The sequence below is a fragment of the Meriones unguiculatus genome, chromosome 20 (genome assembly GCF_030254825.1).
Source record: "Meriones unguiculatus strain TT.TT164.6M chromosome 20, Bangor_MerUng_6.1, whole genome shotgun sequence".
NCBI lineage: Eukaryota > Metazoa > Chordata > Mammalia > Rodentia > Muridae > Meriones > Meriones unguiculatus.
In genome coordinates, this window is record NC_083367.1 from 43,799,609 (window position 1) to 43,819,693 (window position 20,085).

General features: G+C 42.6%; 1 protein-coding gene across 1 annotated transcript in view; it reads left to right on the forward strand.

Annotated features, from left to right (window-relative positions):
* The first annotated feature begins 15,116 nt into the window (after nucleotides 1–15,116).
* Lama4 (laminin subunit alpha 4) overlaps nucleotides 15,117–20,085 on the forward strand; it is a 145,056-nt gene continuing 140,087 nt past the window's right edge. The window contains exon 1 of the mRNA XM_021662512.2: nucleotides 15,117–15,851. Coding sequence (XP_021518187.1) covers nucleotides 15,657–15,851 — 195 coding nt within the window. The 5' untranslated portion in view covers nucleotides 15,117–15,656. The remainder of the gene's footprint in view (nucleotides 15,852–20,085) is intronic.

Below are 20,085 nucleotides of genomic sequence, written 5' to 3' on the forward strand. Positions count from 1 at the left end.
AATTTTTATTTTTTAATATTAGTTACAGTTTATTAGCTTTGTATCCCAGCTGTAGCCCGCTCCAATTCCACCCTCCCTCCCTCATCTCCTCCCTGCCCCTTTCCAAGTCTACTGATCAGGGAGGTCCTCCTCCCCTTCCATCTGACCCTAGCTTATCAGGTATCTTCAGAACTGGCTGCATTGTCCTCCTCTGTGGGCTAACTAGGGCTGCTCCTCCCTGGTGGTGGTGGGGGGGGGCGTGTCAAAGAGCCAGCCATTGAGTTCATGTCAGAAATAGTCACTGTTCCTCTTAATAGGATACCCACTTGGATACTGAGCTACCATGGGCTATCTCTGAGCAGAGATTCTAGGATATATCCATACATGGTCCTTGGTTGGAGAAACAGTATCATAAAGGACCCCTATGCCCAGATATATTTGGTCCTTGTGGAGCTCCTGTCCTCTCCAGGTCATACTAACTCCCCCTTCTTTCATATGATTCCCTGCACTCTGCCCAAGGTTTGGTTATGAGTCTCAGCATCTGCTTTGATACACTGCTAGTTAGAATCTTTCAGAGGCCCTCTGCGGTAGGCTCCTGTCTTGTTACTTTGTGCTTTAAAATGACTAAAATATAAACTTTCTGTACCTTAAGGTCAGAAAACAAAATCCATAGAGTAAACAAAAACAACACGATGCCAACATTTTCTGATTTCCATATGTCTGATTTTTATAATTTTCTGTTTAATAGCCTCTAAGTTTCAGATACTTATATTTTTCTGCAACTTAATGATTTTATAACAAAAAATACTTCTTTATTAAGCTTTTCAGCTTGTCTGCCTCCATCTGCATACACAAACTTGTTATAAAATAAAACCCTGTCTAAAATCTCTCAGTAATAACTATAAATATGCCTGCTTAAAATAGTCCAAGCTGGACTTGTTAAAAATTTATTTTCCTCCAAAAAAAAAAAAAAAAAAAAAAAAAAAGATAAGCAAGTTCCTTGGACCAGACCTGTAAGCAAGCTAAGCATTTAAGTGACTCCATCCTGCTGATTGTATGCAATTAGGATTGCATGAGGCCTCAAGGTTTTCTGCAAAAAGTAAACTTTTTAACAGGCTAAAGCTAAGAATAAGGACGGGGTTCACCCATGCAACAATTGAAAAGCTGTTATAGAGACTGGGTAAAGACTCCAAATATTGTCTAACACCCCCGTAGGGAAAAATCTGTTACAACAAATGGTAAATTTATTTGTAACTCTTTTTTTTTTTAAGATTTATTTATTCTTTATACAACATTCTACCTGCACACCAGATCTTACTATAGATGGTTATGAGCCACCATGTGGTTGCTGGGAATTGAACTCAGGATCTTTGGAAGAACAGTGAGTGTTCTTAACCTCTGAGCCATCTCTCTAGCCCCTATTTGTAACTCTTATGTCTCATGTTATTTAAATCATTAATAAAAAAAAAAGATTTCTATAAAAATTGGTATGGCTAAACGTAATTACAGATGTCTAGCTTTTTTACTTCTCTCCCCTTTCTTGGTTCTTGTTCACAAAAAAAATCCCTCATTCAAAGTTTTATATATATATATATATATATATATATATATATATATATATATTCAAAACTCTTGCTAAAATGTAAATAAACTTTCTTTCTCTCACGATCTCTAAGACCATTGAGGGAGGACAGAAGGGAAACTATACAATTCCAGGCCAAAAAATAAAAATAAAAGTTAGCTTAAAACTTATAACAAAAGAGATTAATGATTAAAAATCCATACATATTAAGGAATTTGATCATTTATAAGGTGACTGAACGTTAATATGCTCAAAACTTGTAGTCATGCTAAGCACAGATGTAATTCACTTTCAGGGGCAAGCTTTATTCGGCCTTCTGCATAGTTTTTCAAAGTTAAGCCTAAAGCAAGTAACTAAAAACAAATTTATTTAAAATTAAATATACTTAATAAATTAAATGTTGGCCTTCATACTCCTCAAAGTTCTGTTGAATATGACATTAAAATGTTCAATTCAAAAAAGCTTCCCATGATAGACAAAACTGGTAGATCCTGGTGGCAGCACTGAGGTCTTCTCCAAAGAAAATAACAGGACAGAAATGACTCTTCCTGGATTACAACTCTAACCGCTGGACAAAAGATTACCTCCTGCCTTTCCTGCTGCCAGGACCCTCTTAAAGTATGGACATGGTCACTAGAGAATTGACTGTCTGTCTTTGTCTCAAGTTCCTCCTACACAAAACCCAAGTGTCTCCCTTCTTCTGGGTCTGGCGGCTGAAGGCTAAGCTGCCCTGTGTGGAAATGAAAGACTTAATGCTGTCCTATGTGACTGCCGTGGAAAACCTGCAACCTCTACCCCCAAGACCATAATGGAGGAACCTAGGGTAACCGTCTAGGTAAGTCTCTGCCGCTTTAATTGATACAATGCCCATTTGGATTATACTTCCTGCTCAAATTCATTCTTCTCAGATCTCTAATGGTATCGATGGCTAACTGTAGCTGTAACTGCTCTCAGTAATCAACCACCTATGCAGTTGTCTCATGGAAAATAATTAGATAAAATATAAAATTAATAAAAATTATGAGGGTCTAGGAAAATGATTTAGGATTCAAGTTGGAAAGGTATAAAATATAAAAACTTAAGTTATAAAGGTTCTAAAAAGTAATTTAAAATACAGAAAGGTCTGAGCATATAAAAACTTAAATAAGTTATGGGGGTCTGAAAAATTATTTAAGGTATATTAATGCAAGCTATAAAAGTCTAAAATAATGATTCAAGATATATATATAAAGAAACTAAAAATGTTTCAGATTTCATTCCCTTTTATTACGCTATTGGTATATTAACACTTGGAAAGTTCAGAGTTTTTACATTAATCCATAAAGTTAAGATTTCTCCCCTAAACTCCTTAACCTTACCTTCTGTTCCTAGTCTATATTTGTCCATTAGATTTCTCATCAACTAAAGACTACAAACTGCTCCAAATACCCCAGCCTCAGGTGGTCCTTCAAAACAAGTAAGCCTTGGACTTGTTAAATGCTGATGTAAGCCAGATGTTTCTGATAAAATTTTCTACCAGCTTGAGCCCCAGTTTCAGGCCAGCATCCCAGACTCTACCTGAACTTGGCTGAACCCTAGATGGTCCAACAGAACATGGACAGCAAATCAGACATACCCTGTCCCTTCCAGCCTTTGTCTGACATTCCACCCTTCCTGGGCCCCAACAACAAAGTCTTATTTCAGCTGAGAAGCAGTTACAAGACACTACATCGTCCTTGCCCCTTATCATGAATATAAGGTTGGAATGTTAGGTCCAAAGGAAACTAGTTTTCCTCTACCAAAGCAGCCATTTCCCTATCACTGTCAAAAGGGACAAATAACCACCTATGGTGCCTATTGACATACCAACGCCCATGCCAGCTTCTAGACTCCTTCAGTATTACAGAAACATCTTTAAATCAAATAATTGCACAAAGGGTTACTCAAGATGAGGGTTGGATTCTGATTAAATGGCTTACTTCTTAGTTACCAAGTTTTACCCTGGTAAAGTGTTTATTTTTTCTGACTTGCTGTCCTATACAACCTAATGTTCACTTATAAATGCTAATGTCCAACACTATAGGTACAAGAAGTCTTAAAATTAAATTCCCCAACTCATTCTCCTAGAGTCAGTAGGGAATACAATAGACTGTAATCATTTCTTTCTGTTACTTCTGGATATTATCATAGGCCCTTGTATTATAAATTGGCTACATACACACACACATACACACACACATTTTCAACACAATTAAGATATCAACATTTAGCCCTACATAAATGCGAATCAATGATTTGGTGATATAGAGTCAGTGAGGAATGTGATGTCTAAAGAAACTCCATTTTATGCTAGACATCCATCTTGCTACCTACTAGCCATTTATCTGACTCTACTCCCTGGAAGATAGGTTCCCAGTCACCGTGACTTAGTGACCCCTACTCAGAAATGTATAGCTATGACTATCTACTTTTTGTTATATGACTAACTGCTTTTTTGCTTTTGTAGCTTGCTTACACAGTTACCCAAAACTTGTTTTGAGTTGCCTTAACCACTTAAGTTGGCAGACGACTAGTTTTTACTTGCTTTCGTAGATTCTGAATATCTTCTTGTGGTTTTACCTTTAAAAAATCTTCCCTCAATCTTATGAAAGAAGTGGGAAATAATAAGATCTGGAGAGGACAGAAGCTCCACAAGGAGAGCAACAGAACCAAAAAATCTGAACACAGGGGTCTTCCCTGAGACTGATACTCCAAACAAGTAGCGTGCATGGAGATAACCTAAGACCCTTGCACAGATGTAGCCCATGGCAGTTCAGTCTCCAAGTGGGTTACATAGTAATGGGAACAGGGGCTATCTCTGACATGAACTGATTGGCCTGCTCTTTGCTCACCTCCTCCTGAGGGGCGAGCAGCCTTACCAGGCCACAGAGGAAGACAATGCAGCCATTCCTGATGAGACCTAGCACACTAGGATCAGAAGGAAGGAAAAGAGGACCTCCCCTACAAGTGGACTTGGGGAGGGGCATGCGTGGAGAAGGGGGAGGAAGGGAAAGCTTGGGAGGGGAGGAGGGAGGGAGCCGGGGGGGGAATACAAAGTGAATAAAGTGTAATTAATATTTTCTTTTTAATTCTTCCTCAACCCCCTTCTCACAGCAATCTCAAATTTGACCACTTCATGTTTCAGTGTCCCTGGCTTTAATGGTTTTTAAAGGTTTTTTTTTCTTTTGGTTTTTTTTTTTTTTTGGTTTTTTTTTTTCTTTTTATGGTGTCATGATTAGATCCCATGCAGATCAGAGTTGACGTCTGTCCTACTTTAACCATATATGGCACTCAAAGCTACTTAAGAGTCTAGGTTTTATAGCTTCTTCACAGGGAAAAAAAATTCCATGAAAGACTTAGTCCAAGAAGTATATTACATAAAATCTGAGTTACCACAGAGCTCACGGCTGAAACTACAGAAACACTGATCCTCTGTGGGCCTCAGCATGTTGCATACAAGCAAGTCCTTCTATTCTGTACAGCACAGCGACACTTGTCGCTACTCTTGGTCGTGGGCTTGGGGATTTCATGTACATTGTGTCCAAGCACGCCATTTAGCCTGGTACCATTCCAAACCAATTGTTCAGGAGCTTCACGAATAGCAAGAGAAAGTTGCCTCACAGCTGATGAAGGGAAGCTAAAGGAAGGAAATGAAACTTAGTTTCACTAAAATGTCGTAGCCAGAGGCCTCTTGAAGAGCCCTGCAGGTGAGCTTTCTCCGAGAGCAGTCCCCGTACTGGCAGTAGTCATGCCTCCCTGTGACAGTGCCCGGCATGGTTTGTCTGCTCTTTCTCCATCTCTGGCGTTACAGCATTGGGATGCCCTGTTTTCCTAGGAAGCAGGCACCACAGAACCAGGGGAAGGCTGTAAAACAGAGTAGTCAACCGGGGACAGGAGACATTTTCAAATTCTTTTCCTTTTGTGGTCTCATGCGGTGTTAACTTCTTTTCTGGCCTGCAGCTCTGACTCTGGCAGACTTTGAAGCTATAACTCATAATTCCAAATCTGATTTGTTGCACAAACTGTCTACAGCCTTTCCTTGAGCACCTAAAATATAGCTCCGGGCACAAAGTACCAAACCCTCAGTTTAATTACTCCAGTGGGAGGGCTATGGGATAGCCCTCAACGCGATGTTTTCTGAACCATCTGCTTCTGGCATGGCCATAACAGTATATCTAGGGATCAGGTCTTCCCTAGAACATTGGAGCTTGCTGAATGTGGCTCCAGGCTCATCTTGTCTCACTGTTCATTTTGTAAAAGAGGAAGACCAGATTGCTCAAGGCTGTGCCAGTGGAGAAGCAGTCTTGAGATTCAAATGCCAGGCCTCCAGTCCCTAGTCTCTGTCCTACACTTTAAACCCTTCACAGAGTACTAACCACTTTTCCATCTTAACTCCATATAGGAAGTCACTCTGAACCTCTTCTAGATGCTAGCCAGACGAATTAAGAATGGAAGTGCCCTCCAGGCCTGTTTCTAGTAATTGTTTAGAAGAAGTTATTTTTAAAGGTCCTTGGTGCATAGTTACTTAAAGACTTTCTTCCCTTTAAGAATGAGCCATGCAAGCTTCAACCTGGGAACTTTTCGTTCACAGAGAGGGCAAGCAAGCAGTCACCTTTCCTCTCCTTGGCTACTTAGAGGTGAAACACTTCTCTCCCATACCAAGTATTCTTGTTTCCTTAAGAGATAATAATTTCAGAATGATAATAGACATTTTCTTTAACAAAATAGAACCCATTTCCTTCCTTTTCCTTTATCTCTGTCTTCTGTCGGGTAGTTCCTCCCAAAGTTACTTTCCCTTTGTACTATGGACTCTAGTCTCCCAGGCAGAGAAGCAACAATGTTACCTATTACTGTAAGCACTCTTCAAATAATAAGCACTTTTTTTTTTCCAAGAAGATCTTAGCAAACTTCTCTGGTGTGATTCCACTGGGGTGAGTTGTGTGACAGTCCATGAACCAGCTGTGCCCCACCATGGGTTGGGAGTCTCTTGGATAGTCCTAACCTGGCTCTACGAATCCACTGAAGAAGAATGAGACACTAACACAGACACTGTAGAACGAATTTTTACTGGTCCAAGGAAAATAAAAGTAATTACCAATAGCTCTCTGCCAAATGTCTTCTCTGGTTCTAAGCATAACTAGAGACTCAACAAGTCTACAGGATGCCACAGAGGAATCTGGATATATTTTAAAGGGAAACATTTTTCTATCAGTTAAGTCCACCGTATGGATTATCCTCGCCTCCAATATTCAAGCACTTGTTCATTTTCATGCATACACATTGTTTTTTTAATCATTCAAAAGAAAAATGTCCCTGGAAGTTGATTTAGTGAGAAATGATGACTTTTTATTGAATGAATGAAATATATTACACATTTATCTTGGGATGCATATAACTGAAACGAGTCTAGAATTTTTGAGAAAATAGATGAGGAAAAAAAATGAAACAAGAGCAAGACAGAAAAGGAAGGGTGGTGGAAATCCTAGCTTATTTGGAAGTAGCCAAAATAATCAAGGTAGACCAAAAGCCAACAGTTAAGGGAATTTCATTGAAGGATGAATTGTGTGACGGAAAGAATTACTATTTTTCCCTCTTAGCCAGCTTCAAGTGAACACTGTCTACTGCCCAAGAAACCAGTGAGTGAGTGGTAGCTTGGTTAAATTCAACAGTGTATGCTAAACAAAAAAAACACAAATGTATTATTTTGCTTTTTTTTTTTCCTGGCCTATTCTCCCACTGAACAACTGTATTCAAGCTAAAAATCTAAATAAGCTTTAAGGAAATAATTGATTTTACACATTGAGATATCTGTGTTTCATCTAGAGATGTTTAACCCAAAGATGAGAATTTGTGCCAAAAATGCACAAAGACTCGTCTGTCTTCTGAGCTTGTCTCCCAGCTGTGAGTCCTCCCCATTCTAATGCATGCACCTCATTGTTAGATGTCTCCTTCCCTGTCTAGGGCAAACTACAAATAATAAGTCCTGACTCACCTCGTCCACATTACTCTCTTCCGTTATGCACACAACCATCTTTGTATAATACCGACTGGCCTTCAGCCGAACATGAAGGTGTTTCCCTCTGAGCCTGTGCTACAAGGTTTTGTTTACCTGGAATCCCTTTGGACCCCCTCCCCACCTGCTGTCCTATGCCTCAACATGTATGTAAATCAAGCTCCACTCTCTGGTACCTTCTTTCACTTACATGCTATTGTAGATAGCAAGGCTCATGGTACAAATATCCCTCACTAAAAGATCCCAATTAAAAGAAAATTACATATCATACATTCTGGATATATGTTGCTTCTTAAACAGATTTCTAAAGGTAAAGAAAAAAATGTAAGACTGTGATCAAAGTACATTATAGAAACATGTTTATATCATAATGAAAACCCTGACTTTCTAAAATTACTACATGTTGAATTTAAGGAGTAATCTAACAAGCACCACAGAAACAAAAGCAAAACCACCCATGCTAAGTGTGGTAGTATACACCTATAATCCCGGAGCACAAGAGGTAGAGACAAGGGAATCCTGAGTTCAAGATCAACCTACAGAATGAGAACTTTTCTCAGAGGAAAAATAATTGTTCAAAACGAAATTCTTTATTACCCACAAGTTGCCCTTCCTATAGTCCTTCCCAATTTTAAGAATGGCAACTGCATCAAGCCTGCTCATGTCAAAAACATGCTCACTGATCAGCCTTGATCTTTTCTTACTCTTGGTCCCTCTCTCCGTCAGAATCCATTTTCTCAATATTCATAATAAATTAGACTTTAAGTCACCTCGAATGCCAATATGTTGAGCCCAGCCTCCGCGGTCTCTAACCTACACTAAAGCAACAGCATCTATGTGGTCTCCCTGCATCCTCCCTTGACTATTTCTGTGCAAAGTCCTCTCCAAACAGTACACAGAGTAAGTCAGAACATGCCACTTTTCCGCACAAATCCCCCCAAACATCAACCCACTCAGGATGGAAAGCCAGAGCCTTTATAACTATCTCAAAGTTCCTCCGTCCATGGCCTCATGAAGACCTTTCTGACTTGATTTCCAGCTGTTCTTTATTCCTGTAACTTCATTTTATCATCTTCCTCAAAAAGCAAACATGCTTTGGGGTACCTAGCTCTGATCCTTCCTTTCTGGCCTGTCCTTCTACATTGACAGATACCTGGGTTCACTCCTAACCTGTCAGTGAAGCTTGCCTGGCTTCTCTACAGTAGCTTCACTCCTCCTTCCCCAGCTTGTCTGAGAGTACAAGGGACATAACATAAATTTCTCTTATTTAATTGTTCTTTCTTGCTCACTTGCTCTCTCTCTACCTCCCTTCCTTCTTTCCTCTCCCCCTGCCTTTCTTCGTCCCTCTCACTTTCCTGAAGGTTATCCAGTTCTTAATTAAATTGTTCCAGGAGCTCCTATTTTTGTCTTGATCTTGTCACCTGGCTGACTGATTTCAATACCAATCATTCTCTGTTTGGCACATTATCAGAAACATCAATCATTTCCCTTTATCACTGATGAAGTAATTATCTTCCTAGGACAAAAGGGTGACCACAGAACAGGCACAGCAATAATTCCTCCCAAGGCCCTTTTCTGTCACCCGTGCTCCATTTCCTAAGCACATCTTGCATGTGGGTGTCCTCACTGACTAGATTACTCTCAAATGCTTTCTAAGGATCCCCTGTGTGTGCGTTCAGTCCCTACCCTCAAGGCTTTGAGAGATGAACGAACAGAAAGGCTTCCTAACTGTCTCTCAGGGGAGATCCTATCCTTACAAGTTGCTCCTCCCCAAAGGCACACTTGAATGCAGCAGGGCTATTCACAGTAACACACCGGTATCACACCGACACTACAAAAACCAAAAACCTTAAAATAGTAGAAGCAGATTGATTTCTATTTTTGTAAAACCTGCAAATGCAGTACAACAAAAAATATCATGCAGAAATATATACCGGAGTATATAAAACATAAAAACATATAAAATACGTCGTTGTAGATATAGTTGAAGCTTGAGAATATGATCAGCAAAACACTTGCAGAGCAGTTATTACCCAAAACTAATATTTCATCTTAGTTCTTCCTTCCTTTTTTGACAACTGTAATTTCCTGTTTTGTGGGATTATTTAGCCTAGGACATTTTAAATCCTTCAAGTACAAATAGGACTGTATCATTCCTAGGTTTGAATTTCTTTGCCTTTAAAAGATGACAGCAATGGTACACAGATGAGCCGAGCCCTAGAATGACATTCCGGATTCCTGCCCCCTCTTCCCATTTGAAGCCCCAACTGGAGCTCAGTGACAGGAGGATGAGGTGTTTATTGCTTATTTTCTGCTAATATCCTGGTCGTCTGCCTTATGAGTGACCAGTTGAAGTCCAGGTGACTCAAGGAGGAAGGGTAGCATGTGCTAGACGATGGAGAAAGCCCTTTAAAGGTTGCTGGTTTTCTGAAGATTTTGTTCAACATGGAAGTTTCTCATTTTTGCATCTGGAAGGAACTGCTACTGCACAGGAGGCACGGACTTCAGAAACAGAGACTCAGAGAGTGGTTCTCAACCTGAGGGTCACGACCACTCTGAGGGTCACGACCACTCTGAGGGTCAGTTATCAGATACCCTGCACATCAGATATGGACATTACAATTCATCATGTATCCAAATTACAATGATGTAGTAGCAACGAAATAATTTTATGGTTGGGGGTCACCACAACATGTGGACCTGTACTAAGGTTAAGAACCGGTGCTTTAGACAATCATTTGGCTTCCTTGTTCCTTCTGTAACTTTGGTGTCCCTGTTCCATACAGTTCTCCACTCCTGGACCATTGCTCTTTCCCTCCCCCAACAGTTAAGACAAAGCACAGTGGTCTTCTTCTAGAATGTTCCCTAACTTATAGCTTCATCTTGGCAAGAGCCTGTTGGGGTTTGAATAGGAATGCACCAGCCCTCTGCCCTCACCCTTCCCCGCCCCAGACTCAGGTGTTTGAAAGCTTGTCTAAAGGGAGTGTCACTATTCGGAGGTGTGGCCTTGTTGACTGGGTGTGGCCTGGTTGGAGGAAGTGTGTCACTGTGGGGGGTGGGCTTTGAGTTAGCAGTGCTCAAGTTAGGCTCAGTGAAGCTTTCAATTCTGCTCCCTGAGGAGGGATCTGGATTGTGATGTACATAGAACTCTCAGCTCCTTACCAGCACACCACAATGCTTCTAATTACTAAACCCCTGGAACTGTAAGCCAGTCCCAATTAAATATTTTCCTTTCTAAGAGTTGCTGTGGTCACAGGTCTCTTCACAGCAATGAAGCCCTAACTAAGACAGAACCAGTTCAGTTACTTTTACTAGCCCATCTTTATTTTCCTGCCGGTTAATCAGTTAACCTTTCCTACAAAACATGCTTATATCTGTATCAGCTGGTGTAGTTAGGATTATGTTTTGACTATTTACCCTGATGACCTAAACTTGGCCTGGAGAGGAACTCAATAAATGCTGATTAAATAAGTGGGAAAATGAATGGATGGTGAAGAATGAAGGTAATACAGGCTCAAATCCAGAAGAGGCCAGGATAAAATAAAATGTCTTCAATGTGATTACCGTTCACATCTTAAATAAAAGCCTGGAAAACCTAATGAGATGAGGACCAGCCCTTAAAACAACTCTTCCATCTCCTATTCTCTTGCTGTAGGTCCTCCTCATATAGTCTGACCTCTCACCACAGTTATCCATGAAGGAAGATCCTGTGTGGGAAAAGTGGGAGTATTCCTGGAGGGAAGGGGTGGAAGAGACCTCCCCCCTTTTGCTTTGCATCTTACCACAGAATTATCAATTAGAGACTTTGGGAAGGAGAGGCAAGCCAGCTCACACTCCTTTTCCTGACCAATATCATCACAAAGTTATTGTCGCTAGTACACAGTCCCCACAACAATCCTCCATATAGTTATGCCAAGATTAGCACCTACAAACCCAAAATAGCAGCTGACAGAACTTTCTATTTTCAGAAGGGCATATGGGACCTGTTAACAACAGGCTGGTGAGATCGTTGGATGCTGAGGGCAGGCCCAATAGCAAAGCTCTGCAGAGGCAGGCAGCCTTGATCTTTATCTGCTGATAACTCCACAGGTTCTTATAAGGGAATTCCAGAACTTTCTTTTGATAAAGCCTCGAAACCACCAGGTCTGCTGCTGCCAAAACTAAAAATAGCTTCGTCTAATCATGGAAAGGCAGTTGATCTGGAAGTTGGAAAGGGTGCGATGCTAGCTTAATTGACTTGGTGTCCTTGGGTGAGCCATTTAGCCTCTGAACCTCTGGGAATTTCTATCTGTGTTGATTTTGGGGAGGGTAGGAGCCTCCCCACCCTTCTCAGGAAACAAGGATAGAGGCCTTGATTGGTGAGCCCTTCTCCACAAACCCAGGAAAGTAGCCACACACTGGAAATATTCCCCAATTTTACTGTCAGTAAAGGCTTCTCATGAGCTGAGTGACCCTGCGGTAGGTGGAGGTGCCCTTTCCCCTAATGCTTTCTATTGTACTGTAAAAATACTCCTCAGAGCTCTGTCACTCCCATACCTAAGATCCAAGACATCCTCAGTCAACAATTAGGACAGGGGAGGGCCTGGGAGTGGCCAGAAAGGGAAGTGGGTAATCTCAGCAAACAGAAGGTCACCCAACCACAGGACAAATAAACAAGGCTGCTTTTCTTCTTTAGGAAGGGCCAGTCTATTCTTTTTAAAACTTCAAAACGTTGCATAATTAAATTATCTTTACTAAGCATGTACTTTATATATGTCAGTACATATTAATGTTTTACTTATATTATTTACTGCTACTAATAATGATGCAAAAGAGGTATAGTTATACAGATTTTACAGGTGATAAAACTGACATTAAGAGAGACTAGGTTAGCCAGGCAGTGGTGGCACATGACTTTGATCCCAGCAAAGGGAGGCAAAGGCAGGCAGATCTCTGTGAGTTCAAGGCAAGCCTGATCTACAGAGTGAGTTCCAGGACAGCCAGAGCTGTTATACAGAGAAATCTTAACTCAAGAAAGAAAAAGAAGAAGAATAAGAAGAGGAGGAGGAGGAGGAGGAGGAGGAGAAGAAGAAGAAGAAAGACAGACTAAGTTTTGTGTCAAGCTCTTAAAACTACTATAATCAGGCCCAAGATGAACTCCATTAAATTTAAAACACAAACGTCTGTGTATACACATATGTATGTATCTGTGTATTTTACTATTTGCTAAAGAAACAATAATAGATAAGAAGGAAAAAAAAAACCCAGAAGCATATAGTTAATGTGAAAAGGAAGTTCTATAGGTTCCAGACAAATACACCCAATTCCCAATGCTAAGCATTGCAGAACATGTATACTAACTGCAGGGCAGGGTGAAGGAATCCCAGGTAAAATGGCAAGTACGTAACCAACTGATACCTAAGGAAGAATAAATTGAGTCCTTCCCAGAGCAAATCTGAACAATCTGAATTTGCTAGAGCGCTCAGGCTCCAAAACCACACTGCGTACATGCCTGTGTGCACGTGGTGTGTGATGATAATATTATTATTTAAAGTTATGCACTTAGAGGGTGGAATAGGATAACTGAGCACTGCTCTTCCTCAGGGTCTGGATACCTTCTCTCCCAGTAGAAATCGCTTAAAGAATCATCCATACCAAATACACACTTAAGGCCTTTCACTTAATTTAGTAGGTTAACTGATTTCTATGGGAAATATATTTAACAATTTAGTTTAATGGTTCCTTGTTGCATTATTGTTGTTAAATCTTTAAACAAAAACATTGACGATATCATGAAATCTATGAGAACGTTTTGTTTCTTCTGACATTAGCGTTTTATTATCTAAAAATCATAACCTTGACTGAGCACATGATAGTTGCCCAGGGCACACTGAAGCCAATACTACTACACCGGGGTTATTTATTTTGTTACTGCTTGTTTTGCCAAAAGAACTTTATTGACAATTGATTAATAAAGGCAATGGCACCACTCAAGTCTGTCTCACATATTGGCAAAAGGATTTAAGTGGCCTAGCAGGGCATATAGAAGGAGTTTGGGATAATCCACACCCAGCACACAGATCCAGGTAGATCTTGGAAGCCATTCTGGTCGAGGATGCTGCTTCTGAGGGAACCCTCCCCTTCTCAAATGTCCAGAGGTCAGCCTGTCCCTTTCTTCTTCCTCACTTCTGATCCCTGGAGAACCTTTCTGCTCCCAAAGTCATTTTAGGTCAGGTCATGGAGTTTTGCATCTGCATCCTGAGAACAGTGTGAAAGATCTGGGGAGCGCAGAAGGTAACTTTCCATGTCTTGCCTTCATCACTACAGTGCTGGATTCCACTGTTGTCAAATGAATAGGACAACATCCACTCAACCATCTGTGTGAAAGTAAATAAGGTAACTCATGCAAACTGTTGGTACATAGAAAGCACTCAAAAAAAAAAAAAGAAAGAAAAAAGAAAAAAGAAAAAGCCCACCCACTTCCTCAGTGTCCCAGCTCAGGCTTTATCTTATCAATTTCAGGGTTACAGTCAGTGTTAAGGACCTGGAGCAGGGCTTTAGGCCAAGAAGGCTCTCTTGCAGATTTCAGTTCAGCTTTCTATCAGCTGGGCGGCCTTGGGGGCATCTCCCATGCTTCTTCCACAACAAGGACATAATAGCCCTACTATGCAAGAATGCTGTGGTGTTTACAAATAATATACACAAACAGTAAGTAGCAAACACTATCTTTAGATACAACAACCCATTCTATGAAATGAGGCTCGTGATGTTCACAGAGCTGCCTAATAGCATAATTGTGATTCCCAACACCTGAAAATTGGCCTGGGTGTCAGTCTATGGTTATATTTCTTGTCTGGTCATTTTTAAGCCACTTCGGGGCCTTCCAGAGATGCAAAAAGCCTGAAGCCCGTAGAAATAAAGACACCTGTCAGCTGCCATGGGTACTAGTCAGTCCCTGCTTAGCCTGGCATAACTGCAGCCCAACTTCTATCATGATTCAGACAGATGTACTAGGCATGAAACTACAGGCCAAGAGGAAGAGGTCAGGCTATGGACTGTGGGCTGCATATTTGACAGGCTCATACACTGCAAGCCTTGTTCCGAGCCCCTCACAAAGCACCTCTTTAGGGAGTAACAAGATGTTCTTTGTAAATAAAAGTTCATGCATTTCAATAATGAAGTCATTTTCTAGCACTGTAGTGAAAGATACTCTCTCCTGCCCTCTGGGTGAGGACTGCGCAGTGGAAGGAGTGGCCCGTGAACCTAGAGAGAAGAGAGCCGCAGGCTATCTCTAGAAAAGGAGAGAACTCATCCAGAAAACGGACACCCTGCCTCTGGTTCCTGAGGTCGCCTACCTCAGGCTCCCTCCCGCCCCTGGAATCCCTTTTCCACCCACTTTCCTGTACACTAGTGGGGGCCACATACAAATCTATATAAATATAGATCAGACATCCGGCGCCTTGGTTACGTAAATAAGGGATGTGGGGAAGCAATCAGGAACGCTGAATATTCATCTGGAGTCCTTGGAGAGGCTCCAGACTGCGAGGGGGAGGGGAAGCAGGCGACAAGGAAAGGCCTGACCTCGGGGTCTGAAAAGCAACTAGGAGTGGGAGGGCCTGGAAGGGGAAGGTGGAAAGGGAGTGGTGAGAATGAGTGTGGGAAGGAAGCCAGAGCCGGGCCGTCCTCGGTCCCAGCCGCCAGGGAGAGGAGGTGGCCAGGCGCGCTCGCCCGCCCGGCTCATGCCAGCCCCGCTCGGCTGCCTTTTGATGCTCGCGGGGCGCCAAGCTCCATCCATCTGTAGGTCTCAGAGCCCAAGCCTCGGGAGCGACAGGAGACGGGAGACAAAGTGAGAGACGGTGGGTGGGAGAGAAAGACCAGCTAGAGAGAGACCACGCTGATTCTCACTCTCTCTTTTAACCCAACAACAACAACAACAACAAAGTTGCAAATTGGATTCCTGGATCAAAATCCTGCAGGCCCAGAGAAGATAAAAGTTCAGGCATCGCTGCACCTCTTGGTGCCCACCAAGACTCCCAGACCCTTCGCCCCGGGGGGTGGGGGGGCCCGTTGAATATCAGCGGAGAGATGGCTTGGAACGTAGCCTGGTGCTCAGTGTTGCCCCTGTGGCTCCTCTGGGGTGCTGGCTGCTCCAGCGCGGCGTCAGGGGACGGCAGCGCGTTTCCTTTTGACATCGAGGGGAGCTCAGTGGTCGGCAGGCAAGACCCATCGGAGACCAGCAACCCGCGTGTGACACTGGGACGCCTGCTGCCCGCGGTTGAGGTACGAGTCCCCTGCCCCGCCCTAACCTCCTTGCTCCGCACCTGTGCCAGCAGGCTGGGGCCACAACTCTCTTTCTTCCTGTCCCTTTTTTGACAGCGTAGTCTTTCACCTGTATTATGTCCCCTAGGTCGAAATGAAGGGTTTTGCGTCGTGATTTGGATTTGGGTGTGGGCTGGAAGTTGAGGCTTTGGATCATGTCTCTGTTCCAGCTGCCTGCTGGGATCTGTTAGGCTCACGTGAGACACAGCAGCGTGCTGCTGCTGGTCCTTTCTTTGGTTTGTTCCCATACTCATTTTGTCAAGCCTTGGCACCTAATGTGCGTGCTCCTCGCTGTCTCCCTGGTCCCCTCTGCTGTTTGAACAATGGGAACAATGTTACTAAAAGACCTAACTTGTGTTCTTCAGGGCTGGGGGTGGGTTCATCGGTGAACAGGCTGTTAGAAAATCTCGGAGCAGGTACCGTAAGCAGAAATGAACCGTTGTAATCCAGGGGCAAGATTAAACCGTTCCGTTCCCAGAGTAAAGCCGATCGGGATATACTATTGCTCAAATGCCTATTCAAAGAGCCATCAAGAGATTTTTAAGTTGAGAAATAGCCAAAGTGTAGGCATTTGGAGAAACAGGATATGTCCATAGTAAGTGATTTAAGAGCCCCTGACCCTGGAGAGACAGTAGCACGTCCAGGCCGTGGGAGATGCTAAGTCGGAGGAAAATAAAGTCACCTAAGTTCATGGGAAAGGAAAGAGCAATTGGCCTAACAAGACACACATCCCCCCCCCCCACAACATCAGACACGTCACACACATACACATATAGTACACACATACCACACACACACACACACACACACACACACACACGGGAGACACACAAAACACACACCATGCACACACACCACACTCATACACATATAGTCCCCACATACCACACCACACACACACACACAGACCCACTACACGTGTGTACCTCCAGCAATTATACAACTGAGCAGTGATGCAGGTTGATACCGGTTGGTGATACAATTCTAGTTATTAATTGTTGATTATAAATAAAACGTAAAACGCAGGATGGTCCTTCTTAAGTGAGAGTCCTAGTCATGCTTCCTCAGAGATGGAACCAGAGTGTTCCAGTCTCTCTTATGGGTATGAAATAGAACCTCCATGAGAACAAAGGGGTCTGGCTCTGATCACACCCCAACACTGGGGACAGGCCAGAGGAGCCAGACTCCATCAATGGGAAGGCACTCCTCTGCCCTCTTGGAACTAAGCCAGGCAGCATTATCTCCCCACCTGTTGCTTCCAGCAGGGAAAGTCCCTGAATGAAATGCTCCCCATAAGGGCAGGATTGATACAGAGTGTAAGACACTCAACTAAACTTGAATTGCAGATAAACAATAAATAAAATCTTTATCATATCCCAAATGTATACATTTGTGCTAAATTTTTCTGTTATTCACCTTATCGACCTTGTCTAGGCATCCTGTATCCGGTTATGTTAAATCCAAAGAGATGATCATACATACCTAATTTTTTTTCCTGTATTTGCATCTCACAATAACTATTTGAATGTTAGGGGACCTTGAAGTTAATGTCGAGGCTGCAAAGCAATTTCCAGTACAAGTGCATGCCCAGCACAATGAAAGCAAAGCATTTTAGAGGGCAGACTTGTTGACCACATTTAAAGGGCAAGCGTCTTGACTTTACCCAAGTAATAGTTCACCCAAGTTGCTGATTAAAAACAAAACAAAACAGACTTGAGGCTTAGAGAAATCACTGATTGCTGTTTTAAACTTTATGTAGTTATCGTGACAAAGGTGTGCAGTGTCTGACATGCTGAGCTATTACCATAGATGGACTTGGTTTTAAAAAACAAACAAACCCTATTCGGCGCTATTTCTCGGAGATGCTTCCATCTTACTTAATGTTTGTTGATATTGTATCTGTGTTTTCCTATATTCTTCCAACCGGAAAAAAAAAAAAAAGTTCCGTAGTAAGTTAAAAGTGCAAAGCTGTCAGGGTCTACCAGGGTCAAAACACTAGTTGAGGAACTTAGGGGGAAGAAAGGCAGTAGATGGGGTAGAATGCCGAAACTGTGTTTCCCAAGGATGGTTTCACACAGATGTTCCGTGCTGCCTGTGGTCGCAGGCTGATCCCAGTGCCCCGCCAGCAGGTTTCCCATGCTCTTTATAGCCAGTGAGCAGATCTTGAACCAAATACATTCCAGAGACTTAATAACACAGCACAACTCCTTTACTGGGTTGGGTCAGGAAACTGTATTTACATAAAACAAAATACGGTCACATTATTCATGGGAGGGGTTCAAAATGTGGGTGGGAGGGTGCTCTAAAAATATTTCCACTTTATTTGAATTGGCTTTATATGAATGGTTATTCTTCAACCAACTTTCCAAAAGAAGGAAGAAAAAAAAATAAAAAATAAAAACACTAAGATGAGCATGGGTCAGTAGGAGGAGCTTGGCAGAAATCCCCCACTGCTCTCTCCCCAGCTCCTCCAAAGCTGGACGCTTGTCCTCAAGCAGACTCTCTGACCCACAGTGGTACTCAGTGTGAACTGGCGCACATATGAATGAAAAATCAACAGAATGAAAGGGGAAAGGGGGACTGGCAGGCCCAGAAGGAAGGTTCCCACCTCTCTTTGGAAAAAGCTTTCCCTTTGGATGGAAAGAATGTGACAGAGACACACCCAGAGGGAGCTCTACACTCCACTTGAGGATTTCCCTACCTCCCGCTCCTGGACGAGCCCTTTACTGAGTCCATCACTGCTGAGTGTACGCTGACAGCAGTGACTTTTCAGTGAGTGACGGTGGGCGAGGCGGAGACTAGTAGTTTCAGAAGAAACGTTCAATAGTCTGACAAGACTGTAAAAGGACAAGAGAGCTTATTCACTTTGTAAAGTAATGGCAGCAAGCAAAAGTAAACGAAAGTCTGAAAGGTGTGTGTGTGTGTGTGTGTGTGTGTGTGTGTGTTTGGTTATATAGTTACTTTGCTCAGAGCTGGGGAGAGAAAAACTGTTTCTTTGCCTATAGGGTAATTGTAACTTATAGAAAACATGAAACAAAGGCAAGGATATCTACGCGTGGATTTTGTTGTGAGATGAGCAGTCAGATTCTAGCTGAAGTCTTCTTGACTAACACAGAAGAGCAGGGGACTAGAGGAGAAGAAGGAGTGGCGAGAGGATGGCTTCAGGGAACTAGTCTCAGAGTATCCTTGGGGGAAATTGAGATTCTTCTCTGTTGAGACACAGGCCCTGAGTCAACCAAGGTCAAGAGCACTGGGCTAGAGGTAGAAGCTAGATGGAGGCCATGCAGAGACATTGAGAAATACGGGGCAAAGAAAGAATGCTGGAAGTGCGAGGGAGACGAGGCGGGTTTCATCACTGTTGCTGGATTGGATACCTAAGTGAGAAAAGTAAGAGAAACTGCTGAAAAAGGCGAGGAGACTTTCCTGAGAGGAGAAAGGAAGACTTTGTGGCCTAACCCGAGTGGGTTTTACTATTACTATCATTGCCATAGGGACTTTACTCCAAAACTAATCATTGCTTCATGCACCCATGGATACTCCTCAGTGGACAAACTGACTTGCTTAAAGAAGCACTGCAGGAGACTAATTGCGAGGGACTTTCCCTCTGTTCCTGTCTGTGTTGACATGTGGTCCCATGCCCTGACACACTGTTAGGCTCCCTGCCATTGCAGGGTTGCAGAATGTTTATGGAAAGCCTTTATATCTCTTTCACTATCTGCTTTCCTCTTCCTTATCTCAGCCCCTTGCTTTGAAAAAGATTATGTAGACAATAAATCTTCCAGCCACTAGCCTGGGCAGCTACCCTGGAGCGCTGTTCCAGAACTAGAATAGGTCTTTGGAACCTCCATTCCTTTCATCCACACAACAGGCAGATCTAGAGACTTGCCATGTACAGAGGGAAAAAAAAAAAGATACCGAGTTTCGCCATTGCCTTCAAATGGTAGACAATCTGAGAGAAAATAATATAGCCAGCACTGTACCAAGCAGAACAGACTGATGCTCTGTAAACCTGGCTAGATGAGCTTAGTACCATGGAGATAATGAGGCAGACCAGAAGAACTCAATATTCTATGTGCTGAACAGCAAAGTTTCTTACTTTAGAAACGCTGGCATATCTAACAGTGGCCTAGCTAACACTAAGACATTTCCTGTCACCGCCATAAGTCAGTGGAACTATACAGGTATCATCCCATCT